We start from the raw sequence: 16,038 nt of genomic DNA, 5'->3' as shown, positions 1-16,038 counted from the left end.
AAATGAGCGGAATAGGAAAATTGTTGCAATATTAAGAAATATGCTAGACAAATATAATAGTTTGGCAAAGAATTTTCGCTATGTAAGAGATAGGTACCAACAGGAAAATTATACAAACATAAAGTTTAAGTTGATTAGTAAAAGAACTAAAGATAGCATGACATACGACTTGCCATCTGCATCTGAAGTGGCTGCATTGATTGTTGGCGATGTCGAACAACTTAGCAAAGATAGAGATATTATTATAGAGAGTCAATCTAGAAGCTCCAGCGGATTGATGTTTTTCATCCATCTTATTTAGCCTTGCAATATCCATTGTTGTTTCCGTATAGGGAGGATGGATTTCGTTTGGGTATTACAACATTAGATTCTATCTCTGCTAGGCCTACAAAGAAAAACAAAATCACTTTGCGACAATTCTTTGCTTTTCGACTACAAAAAAGGACAGGTGAATCTCCGTTAATTCTGAGATCAAAGAGATTATTCCAACAGTTTCTGGTAGATGCCTACACAATGGTGGAATCAGAGAAGTTAAAATTCTTTAGGTGTAAACAACCACAGTTGAGGGTTGATAAATACAAATGTCTGCATGAAAGTCTTATAATCGGAGATGTAGATGCTGCAAGGCTTGGCAAAAGAATCATTCTTCCTAGTACTTTTACCGGTGGACCTAGGTATATGATGAATAATTGTAAAGATGCATTTGCAATTTGCAGATATGCAGGATACCCTAGCTATTTTATCACCATGACCTGTAACCCTGAATGGGATGAGATAAAAAGAGAAGTGACTTCCATTGGATTGAAGGCAGAAGACCGTCCTGATATATTGTGTTGAGTTTTCAAGATCAAGCTTGATGGTTTGATTGATGACCTAAAAGAGAAAAAAATCTTTGGCAAAATTTTAGGATGTAAGTCTGTGTTTATGCAACGCTTTATTAAAATCTTATGTTGTAATGCTTTGCTCATTTGTCTTTTTCAATTTTCAGACGTTTGCACTGTAGGGTTTCAAAAGAGAGGGCTTCCACATGCACATATCCTTTTATTCATGAGTAACGAGTTCAAGCCACAAACACCAGATGACATAGATAAACATATAACAGCTGAGATTCCTGATAAAAATGAAAGGCCAAATCTACATGGAGCTGTTCAAAATTACATGGTACATGGTCCATGTGGTCCGTACAACAAGAATTCACCTTGCATGAAGAATGGATCCTGTTCAAAGTTCTATCCTAAAGAGTTTAGACAGCGAACACTCATTGATGAGGCCAGATTTCCCAAATAAAGGCGTACTGATAACGGTCGAACAGTGAAGAAAAGGAAATGTGTACTAGACAATAAGTTCATTGTTCCGTATAATCCAGAATTGTTGCTCAAGTTCGGGTGCCACATAAATGTGGAATACACATGTCAAACAAGTTCTATTAAGTATCTGTTTAAGTATATACACAAGGGTAATGACTGCGTAACAGCTACTCTATACAATGCTGGTGATATGTCAGAAGCCACACAAGTTGTTGACGAAATTAGGAATTACTACAATTGTAGGTACATTTTGGCATGTGAGGCAGTCTGGCATCTATTTGGATACGAAATCCAAGAGAAAGAACCATTTGTGATTAGACTTCCATTCCATTTGGAGGATGAGCAACCTTTGATTTATGGTGAAACTTCTAATGTGAATGATATCGTCGAAAGAGCAATATCTCATAAGTCTATATTTTTGGGATGGATGGCGGCGAACATGTCATATCCCTATGCTCGAAGTCTGACTTATCCCGAGTTTCCAACCAAGTTTGTTTGGAAGGACGATTCTTCAAAGTGATTTCCTCGAAAGAAAGGCTTCGCAATTGGAAGGTTGACTCATGTACCTGCAGGTAATGACGAGTTTATATTTAATTTTGATCTTACTTATTTAATGATTTAAATTTAAAATCTTAATAGCCTGTATCCCACGTCCATTTTATTCGATTTATCTACACTAGAAAATAAATGTTTAAATAACTTTCAACAGTTATAATCTGTAGATTATACAATTTTTTATTTTCTATATTTTTTAGGAAAATTATTCTTATGCGGATGTGTAGCTACATAATAATTAAAATAGCGTAGCTTAACCCATTTAACAACTTAAAAGTCGGATTTTAACCAAGTTTTTTGCAGCAAATACTGAAGAATATTACCAACGACTTCTCTTGAATACTCAAAGAGGATGTATGAGTTTTCGAGATATAAGAACAGTAGGAGGAACAATTTATGCTATGTATAGAGATGCATGCTTCGTCCTTGAACTCTTGCAAGATGACAAAGAATTCATTGATACAATTAAGGAAGCAATCTCATGGGCCTCAGGATCATATGTTAGGAGGTTATTTATCATTCTATTAACATCCAACAATATCTCAAGACCAGAACATGTCTGGGATAGATGTTGGCATGAACTCTTAGATGATATTTTGTATTGACAGAGAGCCGTGATGAACATGAGGGGTGAGTTTTTATTAGTTACAATGATAAAAGTTCTTCCTTATTGATCATTTTTAGTTTAATTAAATTTTTATAGTATTGTATAATATGCAGAGTTAACAATGTCAGATGATGAGATTAAGCAGTTGTGCTTAATGGATATAGACAAGATCTTACATTCCTATGGTAAAACCTTGAAAGACTATCCTCCTATGCCTTTAGCAACTGAAGTTGATAGTTCTTTGTTAACCGAAAGGGTTATTAGGGAAGAGCTAAACTTTAACAGGGATGATTTAAAGAAAAATGCCTCAGACATGTTAGCCATCGCAACACCTGAGCAGAGATATGCATTTGATAAAATTGTTACAGCTGTGTATTGTGATGAAGGGAGGTTTTTCTTTGTGTATGGTCATGGGGATACTGGAAAAATATTTCTCTGGAACCTTATGTCTGCCGAGATTCGCTCAAGGGGTGATATAGTGTTAAACGTTGCTTCGAGTGGTATTGCATCTTTACTTCTTTCCAATGGAAGAACGGCACACTCAAGGTTCAAAATACTGCTGAATATAACTGAGGATTCTGTATGTAACATCAAACCTGGTTCCCCTCAAGCAATGTTGCCGTTGAAAGCCAAACTTATAATTTGGGATGAGGCTCCAATGGTTAGTAGGTACTGCTATGAAGCGCTTGATAAATGCTTGGGTGATATCATGAGGTGTTCTCCAACATATAGCAAAGATTTTCCCTTTGGAGAAAAAGTGGTTGTACTAGGTGGAGACTTTAGACAAATTCTTCCTTTCATTCTTCGAGGATCGAGACAAGACATCGTTCATTCAACTGTGAATTCGTCTTATCTTTGGAAGTTTTGTCAGGTGCTCAAACTAACAAAAAACATGAGACTCTCTGTAGGGACGACTGCTTCAGATCAAGATGAGACAGAGCAATTTGGTGAGTGGTTATTGAAAGTTGGTGATGGTCTAATAGGTGACAATATGAATGGTGAATGTGAGATATGTCTTCTAGGAGATATTGTTATTCCTTCTTCGGACCAGGCATTTGATGAGTTGATTCATTTTTCTTATCCAAATATTTTGGAAAACATGTCCTCAAAGGATTTTTTTTCAAAGCAAGAACTATACTGGCTCCCACACTAGACATTGTTGAAGAGATCAACAACCATCTGATGGCTATCATTCCTGGAGAGACAAAATTATATTTTAGTTCGGATTCCATTTGTATGGATGAAGAGAATATGGAGAGTCAACTAGATATCTATAGTCCTGAATTACTGAATAGCATAAATTGCTCTGGTTTGCCTCCACATAAATTAATACTCAAGGTTGGTGTTCCGGTGATGTTACTGAAGAATATTGACAAATCCAGTGGTCTTTGTAATGGTACAAGGCTACAAGTTAGGAAGCTTGGAAATCATGTCATAGAATATGAAGTCTTAACGGGTAACAATGTTGGTCATATTGCTTTGATTCCAAGAATGAATATGGTACCAACAAATGAAACCGTCCCAGTTAGATTCCAATGAAGACAGTTTCCCATAATAGTATCGTTTGCCATGACAATTAATAAGTCTCAGGGACAAACTTTATCTCATGTTGGATTGTATTTGACCAAACCAATTTTTACACATGGCCAACTATATGTGGCACTTTCAAGAGTTAAGAGTAAGAGAGGTTTAAAAGTTTTACTTATAAATCACGTAAGAATGTCTGCAAATTCAACCATCAATGTTGTTTATAGAGAAGTCTTTGAAAAAATAGTATTCTAATGTAAATATTTTAATTTTATTTTAAATTCTGTATCAGTGTATAATTATTTTACTTTAAAAAATATAAAATAATTATTACTCACTTTTTTTAAGTTAAACTTTGATTTTGATAATAATTTTATAAATTTCTTAAAATAATAATTATTTTGTACTTTTATTTTAAATATCGAAGCATATAATTTTTTTTTACTTTTATAAATTTTTCCGTGCTGAGCACGGGTTCATACACTAGTTTTTTTAAAATATAAAACCTAAAAAATAAAATTCTAAAATATATGTTATTATTTACATCCTAAATAAAAAATTTATTTTTCCACAAAAATTATCACACTCAAAACACATTCTAAATCCTAAATCAAAAAGTAATTTGTGATGTTTATTAAATCTTAAATATAATTCTCTAATTATTATTATTATTATTATTATTATTATTATTATTATTATTATTGCCACTTTTTTTCAGCTCATGTCATCACTGTTATGTTCATCATCATGGTTTTTTTTTTTGGGACAAGAATAAGTACTTTTTGTTTTATTTTTTGGCAACAGATTTTTTTTTCTTTATTTTTTGCTATTCATAATCCTCTTTCTTGAATTAAAAAAACTACCCATAACACTTCTATTTTTAAATTTAAAAGAAAAAAAAGAAATTCATAACTACTTTGTACAAAACTTGTAGACCCACTAAAAATAGCCTACAAATACATCGTTAATATTAGCATTAACTTTTGCTAATTATAACACTCGAAGTGACAAATTTATCATGTTTCTATCTTCGATTCAATAATTGTTTTCACTGCACTCAGCATATAAACCACTTATAGAAGTAAGACCATCTCCAGTAGGGAAGTCATTCTAGTCCCTATTTATTGCCCACTTGTCATAAAAAGTAACTCCACATCAACTTTTGCGTCATAAACAATAAATAGGAACTCAAAGAATCTCTCTCTTCTCCATTAGAAGGACCTAACTTTAATCCCTATTATGATCTCACTTAATTAATTAATTAAAGTAATTAAAATTAATATAATTATTATTTTTTTATAATAATATTATTTAAATTTATAAATTTAAAATAATTTAATATTATAAAATATTAAAATAAATAACTTAAATTTGATTAGTATTTTAAATTTTATAAATAAAATATATAATCCAACTAAAAATTATTTTATAATATGTAAAAGTTAAATTTATTTTTTATGTAAAATAAATTTAATTAATTATGATTTAATATAACAATATAAATAATATTTGATATTGATTTAACATAATTATTTATATTAATTATAATTTAATATAACTAATTATTAAATAATTAATTAAATAGATATATAAGTATTTAATATAATAAATTATTATAATTATTAATAAATTAATTATAATTTAATTATTTAATATATATATTTAATATATATATATATTTTTTATTAACTTACCATATGGCATGATTTTATTGGTTGTTGCAAGTCCCTGTTTAGAGGAACTCTCAACCTTGATCCACGTAAAAAATCCTCTTTTCCTTTGCACTCTAATGATAATTGAGTCCCCAAATGTCAGAAGAAAAACTCTATTTCTTAGTATTGGAGTTGCTCTAATTTCAGCCATATATTTTCATTACCTACAAAAAAAAAAAAAAAGGCTTTCAACACTATAGCACTGCCCTTAAAATAAATATATGACAAATAGTTATGTACTAAAATTAAGTAAACAAAATCGATCAACTCATTAAATGCTTGCTCGGAATCAACAACTATCATATCAACAAAAATCTTAATTTCCAGCTCTTCGTCAAAGACTATTTCTCATGGGCTATCACGGTATCACCAACCTTTAATAACTAATTACTAATTTTTTTTTTTTTTTTTCTATTGGTTTCAATTTTTGCTTCTCATTATTAGCTTCGTATTAGAACTTCAACAGATTTCAACAAATGTAAAGAATTTATAATTGCATATACTATATCCCATCGAAATTCTCTATAAATAACAAGTAATATTTCTCTAAAGTATATTCATCGAATACAATTACCTTCCTTCAAAATGAACACCCACCATTTTTTACGGCCACCATTTTTTGAGTTAAACATATAAGATTTTCTTCCTTGGAATCGAACAATGAAATGGTGATCATCATGCCAAATTTGATCTCGACGCGTTTAGATCAACTTCATGTTAATCGTGACAATCATCGTAATAATGACAATGTTAATAATAATCTCCATAATAATGATTAGACGATGCTGCTTCCTTTGATAGTCATCTAGATCATGATGTATTTTTCTTGATTAGGTTCATTTTTTTTGGTAGAAAAGGGGTCGTAGACCCCAACAGCAACCAAAGAAACACAAACTAAAACAAACACTAAAAAAACATTATTTAGAATCTTTCAAACCTAAAGGTACCCATGGCGTTGGAAGCTAAGAGAGTGCATGAATAGTATCTGGAGGGTTTCATAAAAAATATGAAACCCATAAAAAATATTTTATCTTTTTTTTGGCTAAAATATCTGCCATCAAATTTGCTTCTCAAAGGATGTGATTTCAACGCACCTGAAAAATTCTTTTCACAAGAATCTCAATGTCTTTAAGAAGAGTTATACACGGATGCTGGACAAGACACCCATACTTAACAAAATTAATGGCCATAACAGAATTCCACTCAATAATCATATGATGAAACTCATTAGCGGTAGCAATCTGTAGTCCTTTAATAATCGCCCATAGTTCATCTTGCATGATTGAACATCCTCCTAAATTGTAAGAAAAATCCGTGACAAACCTACCCAAATGATTACGGACAATACCTCTACAACTTGCATTACCTGTTTGATTGAAGAAAGAACCATCCACGTTAATTTTCACGAATGGATCATTCGGGGGCACCACCGAATCAGCTCCTGATTGGTGTTGGTCTTCTTTGGAGTAATGTTGTCCTTCATCACTAGAGCATAATCAAAACTCCTGCTGATAATAGACCCAGCCACCTCATTAGTATGAAAACACTTTCCTTCAAACACATGTTTGTTTCTAGAATACCACAAAGATGATAAAGTCGCTCCAAATCGAACAGGCCAATCACCAGGAATCAACAGATTTTGAATAAGCCACTCCATCTAGTTAAGGTTAAAAAAATCTCTTATAGAAATTTGGGACTGAAATAAATGCCAAGTATCTCTAGCAAAATGGCAGTCCCTTAGCACATGTAAAGCTGTTTCATTACTATGAGGGCACCGCGGATAGGCAGCATCATGGAATAAATGTCTTCTGTACCTTTCGGCATTTGTGAGAATAGCATCATGGGCTACTAACCATAGAAAATAGCAGATTTTTTCTGGGCCTTTCCATCTCCAGATGAGCTTGAAGATATGACTATAGACTCACGGGTTCTCTTGTAACGAGTTATAAGCAGATTTCAAAGAAAAAGTTCCATCAGAGGAGTTCGCTCATGCAACCTGGTCACCTTCCTTCCAAGCCGAAGGCGGAAACATGGCCACTATCTTCTAAACCGCCATTTCCGGAAGCAAGCTCTTCAGTTTGTCCACATCCCAGCCCCCTGAAACGGTGAAAAAATCTGTAATTAAAATTTCTGAATCAGAGACATCACTTACTTGAGGGTGGAGTTTATTTAGGCTTCTTATATTTGGCACCCAATTGTATTCCCAAAACCTTATTTGAGATCCATTGCCTATGTGCCAAATTGAATTGGCATGGACATCCTTCCAAAAAGAACAGATATCTTCCACAAATTAGATTCATTTTTCTTCCTCTTGATGAGAGGAATAGTCTCATTGCCGCATCTGTACTTTGCCCTCAGGACTTTCGACCAAGGGGAGTCTCTTTTTTCGATCAGACTCCAATCCACTTTCATCATGAATGCTCGGTTTAGATCTTTGGCATGTCTAACACCAAGACCACCAGCCGGTTTTGGTTTAGTAACTGTCTGCCAGTTTAAGAGATGGACTTTTTTGGATTGCTCTGCTTCTCCCCAAATAAAGCTCCTGCAATTACGATCAATAAAATTACCAGTAGCAGTAGGTAATAGAGCAGTTTGCATAGTATAGGAAGGCATAACAGAGAGGACAGATCTCACTAAAGTAGTTCTCCCTGCTAGGGAGATGGAGGAGGCTTTCCAGTTGTTAAGTCTTCTCTTGATCTTAGCTTCGATCTCCTTGTACGTGTCCTTTGTCACTCTAGAGTGAATGATTGGAACACCCAAGTATTTACCCAGGTCATCAGTTCTAAGGAAGTTTAAGAAATTTCTAATATCATGTCTCACTCGGTGTCCTACACTCTTAGAGAAAAAATCATAGTTTTTTCACTGCTGATTTTTTGACCGAAACTTGTGCAAAACTCTTCTAAAATTCTCTCAATAATGTCTGCCTGCTCCATATTTGCTTCCGCAAAAAGTATTAGGTCATCCGCAAAATAAAGATGGGAAAGCTCAGGAGCCTCCCGATTTAGCTGGATAGGCTTCCAAAATCCCATACTAACCGCAGTGTTAATAAGATGAGATAGTCTTTCCATACAGAGAACAAAGATGTAGGGAGATATCGGATCACCTTGGTGGATACCTCTAAAAGAGAGGAACTCATTTAAGGCATCCCCATTCCATAAAACTCTCATTCTAGTAGTGAAAATACAGGTACAATAAGCTCAATGATATTGGGAGGAAGTCCGATATCTGTGAGGGTTTCCCGAACGAAGCTCCACTTCAACATGTCGTAAGCTTTCTCTAAATCAATTTTGATAGCCATCCAACCTTTTGGACCCTTTTTGTTCCTCATAGAGTGAATGATCTCTTGAATAATGATGATATTATCCGAGCTCTGTCTCCCCGGTACAAAGCTACATTGTGTAGGACTGACAACCTTATCCATTACTCTTCTCAACCTGTTAGCCAGAGTTTTGGTGATCATCTTATAGGAAACATTGCATAAACTGATCGGATGCATTTGCTTCAGATTGATAATCGGTTCCACTTTCGGAATCAGCGCTATAAGAGTTTCGTTTATTTCTCCTACTTTCTCAGGAGTCATAAAGATTTCCTCAATAAGCTTGACCAGGTCCAAACCAACTTTATCCCATTGATTTTGGTAGAAGACTACTTGAATACCATCAATACCTGGTGCTTTAAGGCTCTCCATATTGAAAACCGACTCTTTAATTTCAGAAAGAGAAAATATACTACTATGGCATCCAAGTCCTCTTGAGGAAGGTCTGGAAAGGAGTTCCTTAGGAAAAAAATCAGCAGCCCGGGTATCATCCGAATAAAGTTTAAAGAAGAACGTAGAGGCCATGTCCTCCAAAGTAATTTTATCACTTACCCAGTTACCATCCATGTTTTGAAGACTGAACACTTTATTTTTCCTTCTTCTAGCTAACGTAGTCCCATGGAAGTACTTAGTATTGCACTCTCCAAATTCAATCCACTTACATTTAGATTTCTGAAACCACATCACTTCTTCTTGAATAAGAATTTCTTCATATTCTCTCCAAAGAGAAGCCTGTAAGTCTTGAAAAAAATGATTATTCTAGGAGTTCATGCTAGCTGTAATCCCATTTAATCACCTAATAATTCTGCTATTCCTTTTCAGAATATTACCGAAGACATTGAAATTCCAGGACTTAACTGCTTTTTGAAAGTTTAAAATGCATTCAGACCAAGAAAGATTCCAATTATTACTAACCATATTGGAGAAGTCGGGGTGAGATAGCCAAGAAGCCATAAATCTAAACGGTCTACGGCCATCATTAACATTATTAGGGGGAGAAAAGTGAAGACCAGGGGGGAGTGATTAGATTTAAAGCTAGGTAGATGTTTAACATAAGCATTTGGAAATCAGATTTGTCAGTCCAGGTTACAAATCCCACGGTCTAACCGTTCATGCAAACCTCCCATTTTCTAAGTAAATGGCCAACCAAAGAAACCCAAATCAAGTAGCCCAGTCTCAAAGACACAAGATTGAAAATCCTCACAAGCATATCTATTTTTATTAGAGCTACCTCTTCGTTCATGATCGTGAAGAGTAGCGTTAAAATCCCCAATGAGAAACCAAGGAAGATTATTTTCCCAATTGAGATCACAAATATTATTCCAAAGGTTTCTGCAATTAACCCTTTGGGGATACCATAAAAGCATAAAGTAGCCACGGTTCAGAATTTTCATAATTTACTTTCATGTTAACCATCTGGTAATTATGGCTAATCACATCCACTCTCCAGATACTAGTATCCCAGAGGCACAAAATACCCCCAGATTGCCCTCTACCCTCTTCAATAAAATAGCTATCAAGCCGAAATTTCTCACAGCAACTTGCCATGAGAACCACTTATATGAGTTTCAATAAGAATTAAAAAACTAACCTTATACTCCTTTTGTAAGTCTCTAATGAGGCTAGAAAAGGTTTTCCCCTGCCCCCCTACAGTTACAGGCTAAGAGATTCATAAAAGCAGCAATAAAGAAGAATGGATCACAAGACCACAGCCGTTTAACACAGTTCTTGAGCCGTAACACTCGAATTCGCCAGGTTTGTCATGGTTTGACTTTCTTCCCCGTGATGGAGACTCCAATTCGGTGGTGAGGATTCCGGTGGCTTGTCTGGTGGAGGGTTCTCTTTGTGCGTTGACTGGCCCCTCAGTCTCGTCGATGATTCCCCCTGATTTAAGAACGCATTCTTCACAACATGGGCCTCCATAAATTTCTCGGTTAGATCATTGAAATCGGCCAATTGGTTATGCTCTCTTTGTAGTCTTCGCATGCTTTTGAGCATCTGTTGTTCCATCTCCACCGTTTTGGGGTTTCTTGATACGGAAGAGTGAGGTTGGGTCATGGCCAGGGAATTTTTAATAATGACCCATTTCTTCTCAGCTTCCTTTATCTTAGGCTTTGTTGGTTTACCCGTTTTTTGAGGCCCAAGGTTGAAGGAGTGGCCTTTCTTTTGTGTTTGTTTGCCGGCAAAAGCTCTCTTCTGAACTTGAACAATAGGCCTATTAGCTTTAGTGGAAACTAGTTTTTCTATCTGGCCCAAATTGACTTGCCTATCATCCTTCATTTGTGTGCCTATCATCCTTCATTTGTTTATCTAAAGCCATATTTTGCTCACCTGGGCCATTATGCACGTTATTGATTTGCTCAATAGTGGCTGCATGTAATTCATGCGAGATTTTCTCTTTCTTATCATCAAATAGCACATTAAACCTTGATCCCTTTTTCATGATGTGATTACCGTTATTATAAGAACCTTCCTTATTTGTTTCGAGGTCCTTGGGTTGATTGGTTTATCTTTTAGCGTGTTGTGGCTTCTCTGATTTCCGTTTTTGGAATTTCTGGATCATCATCCAAGTTCTGAAATCCGGGAAATTTTGATTAATGCCAGGATTTTTGTCACTCAGTCAATCACCTGAGATCTCCTCTTGCCTTTCCTGGCTATCAACAATTGCGTCACCATCGAAAACCACTTGTTTCTCTTTCGCCACCTCCGCCTGATGATCCTCCCTGATAACAGATGCCTCTCCACATAACTCAGAGCGGTGGCCATAAACCCCGCAATTGAAACAAATCAGGTGAAGGCCCTCATATTCAATGTTTAGAGTGTTTCCCAGAACAGATATTTTTGGGATCAATTTTATTGATAAGTCAATTTCTACACATATCCTTGCGAAGCGTCCTCTCGAATGAATCGATGTAGCTTTATCAACCTTCAATATAGTTCCGATGGTCGACCGTACCCTCCATAAGAAATGATGATTATATAGTTCAATAGGCAAATTAAGAATATGAATCCACGTTGCAACTTTTTTCACTTGCTGTTCTAAAGACAAAAAGAAAGGTCTCCATCTTTGAACTATCAAATAGTGTCCCGCCACCATCCAAGGTCCTCCAAGAAGGGCGTGAGAATAATCTTCTTCTGCAAAATGAACTAAGAAATAATCACGATCCATATCAATAACATTAATCTTACCTTTATTTGCCCAATCTCTATTCAGAAGTTGCTCCATGGTTCCTAAATGGATTATTTTTCCGAGTATTTTGACAATGAAAGTAACATGCCAGGGTTTGCACCATTCATTAAATTCTTCTTTTGAAACTTTAATTTCCAGACAAGGATCGAAAGCTTTATCCTTAATCGATAAGTCCTCGTCTTCTCTGTACCATCGATCCTCTGAATTAGGTCCATCCTCCGTGATGCTATTGTTTAAAACATTATTTTCATCACGTATCAACTCGGGTGCAACTAGGAGAGATTCTTTATATGATATCTTAGGCTTCATCACCATTTTCTCAACATTGTCAGTACGAATTTCTATTGCGTCCCCTGATTGGTTAAGATCGACATCTCGTGCCTTGACTTTTTTAGTGCTTCGTTGGACAAGATCAATCATTTGGGTAGGAAATCTAGGAGAGCTATCATGGTGCTCCATTAAAAAAAAAAAAAAAGTTAAAAGCTAACAACGGAAGAGAGGTTCTTGATTAGGTTCATAAGATGATTATTTTACCTTATATTCCTTAGCTGAACTTCAGCAAGTCTTAATTGATAAGATGAAATTAATTGGTTCTACTTGAACTGTTGGTGCTAATCAAAGAGATTTAGAACCAATTTCTAGTTTGAGTGACGAATATTTTCAAAGATATCATAAAAGCCACTTTTTATGTTTATGTCTACATTTATAGCTAAACTTGAAGAATTAACAATAAGCTTTGAAGTCCGTGAGGATCAGTGGGTTACTATCACAGTATCACTAGGTTTATTAATGGATTTAGGGACTTAGGATAACATCAAGGTGGGGAAATTATAAATAATTTTTAGAAATTTTAAAATAAAAATATCACAATTTTATGTTTGGTTCAAAGTTTAAAAAATTATTTTTAAGTATGTTTAACTTTAGAGAATCAAAATACTATCATTTCAATTTTCACTTTTCTTTTGGGTATATTTGATTCCCATAAAAATGAAATCTGAGTAACAAAGTAATACTTGAACCACACATTCCTTGTGAAGAGTGGGATGTGTTTTACAACAATAATTTTGTTTTATTTGCAAGTGAACAAATTTTGAAGGTAATGAAAATTTGATATAAAAAAAGAGTAAAGTATCGTTTTTGTCCTCAAACGTTTGGGGTAAGTCTTATTTGTGTCCGTAACGTTTAAATCGTCTTATTTGTATCTTTAACGTTTATAAAAGTGATTCAATGTTATCCTACTATTAATTATACTAACAAATCAGATTATATTTTTCAATTATTCTCACTTGGATGTATTTATTCTCAATTAGGTCTCACTTGGATGTGTTCGATTTTAATATTATACCCACAATTTGTTTCTAGATTTAATTATGTCTCTAGAAAAGTGAATTATGTAAATGTTGTAGGAATTAGTTTCAACATTTGATGAGCTATTTTTCGGAGTAGATTATCGATTCTATCCCAGACATTTGTATTCTAACTTCAAGAAGAGATTTTTAAAACTCAAACTAAAGCGCTCATGATGTGTATTGACGGCAGGATAACATTGAATCACTTTTACAAACGTTAGGGATACAAATAGGACGATTTAAACGTTAGGGATACAAATAGGATTTACCCCAAACGTTGGGGACAAAAACGATACTTTACTCTAAAAAAAAGAGCAAAAAGTTAGAACAGAATTATACATCAATTATTACATATAAAAAAGATTACTGCACTAATAGTGATGAGACAATATATATATATATATATCCAAGACTTTGGTCAAGACTACACACATAACTAACTTTATCAGATTATAGAAAAACTACACTTGAATTGAATTTTTTTATTTTTGTCCAAAAGCTTAACAGTTACTAACTGCAATAACAGAGACTTCACTGGTTAATTCCCTAATATTCCCCCTCAAATTCAGAGTAGTTTTGCAATTACTCTGAGTTTGTCCATGATGCTTTGTCCCTTGAAAGTACCTCAAGATTCTTTTAACTACTTTCCAATGAGCAAAAAGTGAATTATGCATAAACTGGCTTATTTTGCAAACTGCAAAGGACAAGTCAGGTCTTGTTACCACTGACCTTGTAGAGTGTTGGATCTTCGAAATCTTCAGACCTAACTGATGTTAATTGTAGCGAGCTTGTCAACACCTACAAATAATAATATTGGCATTTAAAGATGCTAGAACAAGAGTCCATGTGTTGGTTTTCATGAGAGCCTTCTATTCTTCTCCCATTGCCTTTTGCCAATTAGCATTCTAAAGAGCAAGTGTTACTGATGATGGTGGTTTGTCTTCATCTTCAACTTTAATAGCAGTGGCAGTATGTTATGTCAATTGAGAGGAGGATTAGTAGAAGTAAATTGTGGACATTGTAACCCTATCCCTGAATTTGGGATTGGATCATGAGGCGTAAAAGATATAGGTTCAGAGTTGGCTTGAGGTATAATCGAGTCACTTGGCATGTCAGGATGCATTCTTATTCTCATTTGTGGCAATGTCACTAGAGGCAAGAGAATCATTACTTTCAGAAGGATCTTTAACATCAAAACTAGGAGTGCTTGTTGTGGGGATGTTAGTGTTCTAACTTGGAAGAAAAAAATTCAAATGTTTGGATGAAGAAATTAAAGGTATAGTGGAATTATAAAAAATAATGGCAGATTTGGGTTTGTTAAAAAATAAAGATAGATAAGAAAAATCAGATTCATTAAATCTTACATTTTTTTATATGTATACCATACCGGATGGAGACAAACATTTATATCCCTTAGAGTTGGAGGCATATCCAGAAAACACACACTTATGTTATGAGACTTGTAGTCAAACTTGTGTGTATTGTATGCTCTTAAGTGAGGATAACAAGAGCTTCCAAAAGTCCTCAACAGAGAATAATCAGATTTTTGAGAGAATAGTTTTTCATAAGGGGATTTGTTTATAAGATAAGTGGCAGTAAAAAATGCTTCATCCCAATATATCAATGGCATTGATGCAGTGAAAAGCATGACCAATCCCATTTCAGTGATATGGCAATACTTTCTCTCTGCCCTACTATTTTTCTCATGATTTAGTCATGAATGTATGAGACACCTTGAGTTGAAAGAAACTCTCGAAAATTGTTATTAACAAATTCCTTACCATTGTTCAATTGTAAGGCTTTGATATGTTGGGCAGTAAGCTTCTCCATGTATGCCTTATATTGTTAGAAAGCTTGTAGGACCTGAGACTTGTTGACAAGTAATAACTTGAAAAGACATCAATAAAAGTAACGTAATACCGCCTAAGTGTGAAATTAATGGGAATGGTCCCTAATCATCGGAATACACAACCCGAAAAGGAATGGTGTGCATATTTGCCTTAGCAAAAACTATCACACAAAGTAGTAGTAACAATATCATTTGATTTATTAATGGGTGTATTACATGCAGAGAGGATTTGTTTTACAACTTTGTAATTTGCATGCCTTAAACGTTTGCGCCAATTATCTATAGTATTCATAGAAATAGAAAAAAGATGACAATTATTGAGTATAGTAGGAACAGATTTGGGTACAGCAGTGTCATAGAATTGGTAAATTCTATCCTTTCAGAAGCCACGCACCAAGATTTCTTTAGTAAGAGAGCATTTGACATAACATATATGAACATGGAATTCAAAAAAACACCTGATTATCCTCAGCAAAATGAGCCACACTAATCAAATTATTGGTTAATTCAGGAGTATGATTAAGAGTAGTCAAGCGAAAAAATCGATTAGATGAATTGGAATGTAATAAAGATTGATCAATATGTGTAATACGCATACCTGAACCGTTATCTACATGAACTTATTC

The 16,038-nt window shown here is 34.4% G+C and overlaps 2 protein-coding genes across 2 annotated transcripts; one reads left to right on the top strand and one right to left on the bottom strand.

Moving 5' to 3' along the window:
- The first annotated feature begins 2,590 nt into the window (after nt 1-2,590).
- On the top strand, nt 2,591-4,008 carry LOC140179379 (uncharacterized). Its single transcript, XM_072218242.1, has 2 exons — nt 2,591-3,473; nt 3,623-4,008. The coding sequence occupies exons 1-2, from the start codon at nt 2,591-2,593 to the stop codon at nt 4,006-4,008; spliced, it is 1,269 nt and encodes a 422-aa protein (XP_072074343.1).
- Nucleotides 4,009-11,644: 7,636 nt separating this feature from the next.
- On the bottom strand, nt 11,645-12,634 carry LOC112749121 (uncharacterized). The gene has a single exon (XM_025797389.1). The coding sequence runs from the start codon at nt 12,632-12,634 to the stop codon at nt 11,645-11,647; it is 990 nt and encodes a 329-aa protein (XP_025653174.1).
- Between the last annotated feature and the right edge of the window lie 3,404 nt (nt 12,635-16,038).

The sequence above is a fragment of the Arachis hypogaea genome, chromosome 15 (genome assembly GCF_003086295.3).
Source record: "Arachis hypogaea cultivar Tifrunner chromosome 15, arahy.Tifrunner.gnm2.J5K5, whole genome shotgun sequence".
In the NCBI taxonomy this organism is placed as follows: Eukaryota; Viridiplantae; Streptophyta; class Magnoliopsida; order Fabales; family Fabaceae; genus Arachis; species Arachis hypogaea.
Note: the sequence above shows the minus strand (reverse complement) of the source record. Positions and strands in the feature narration are given on the sequence as shown.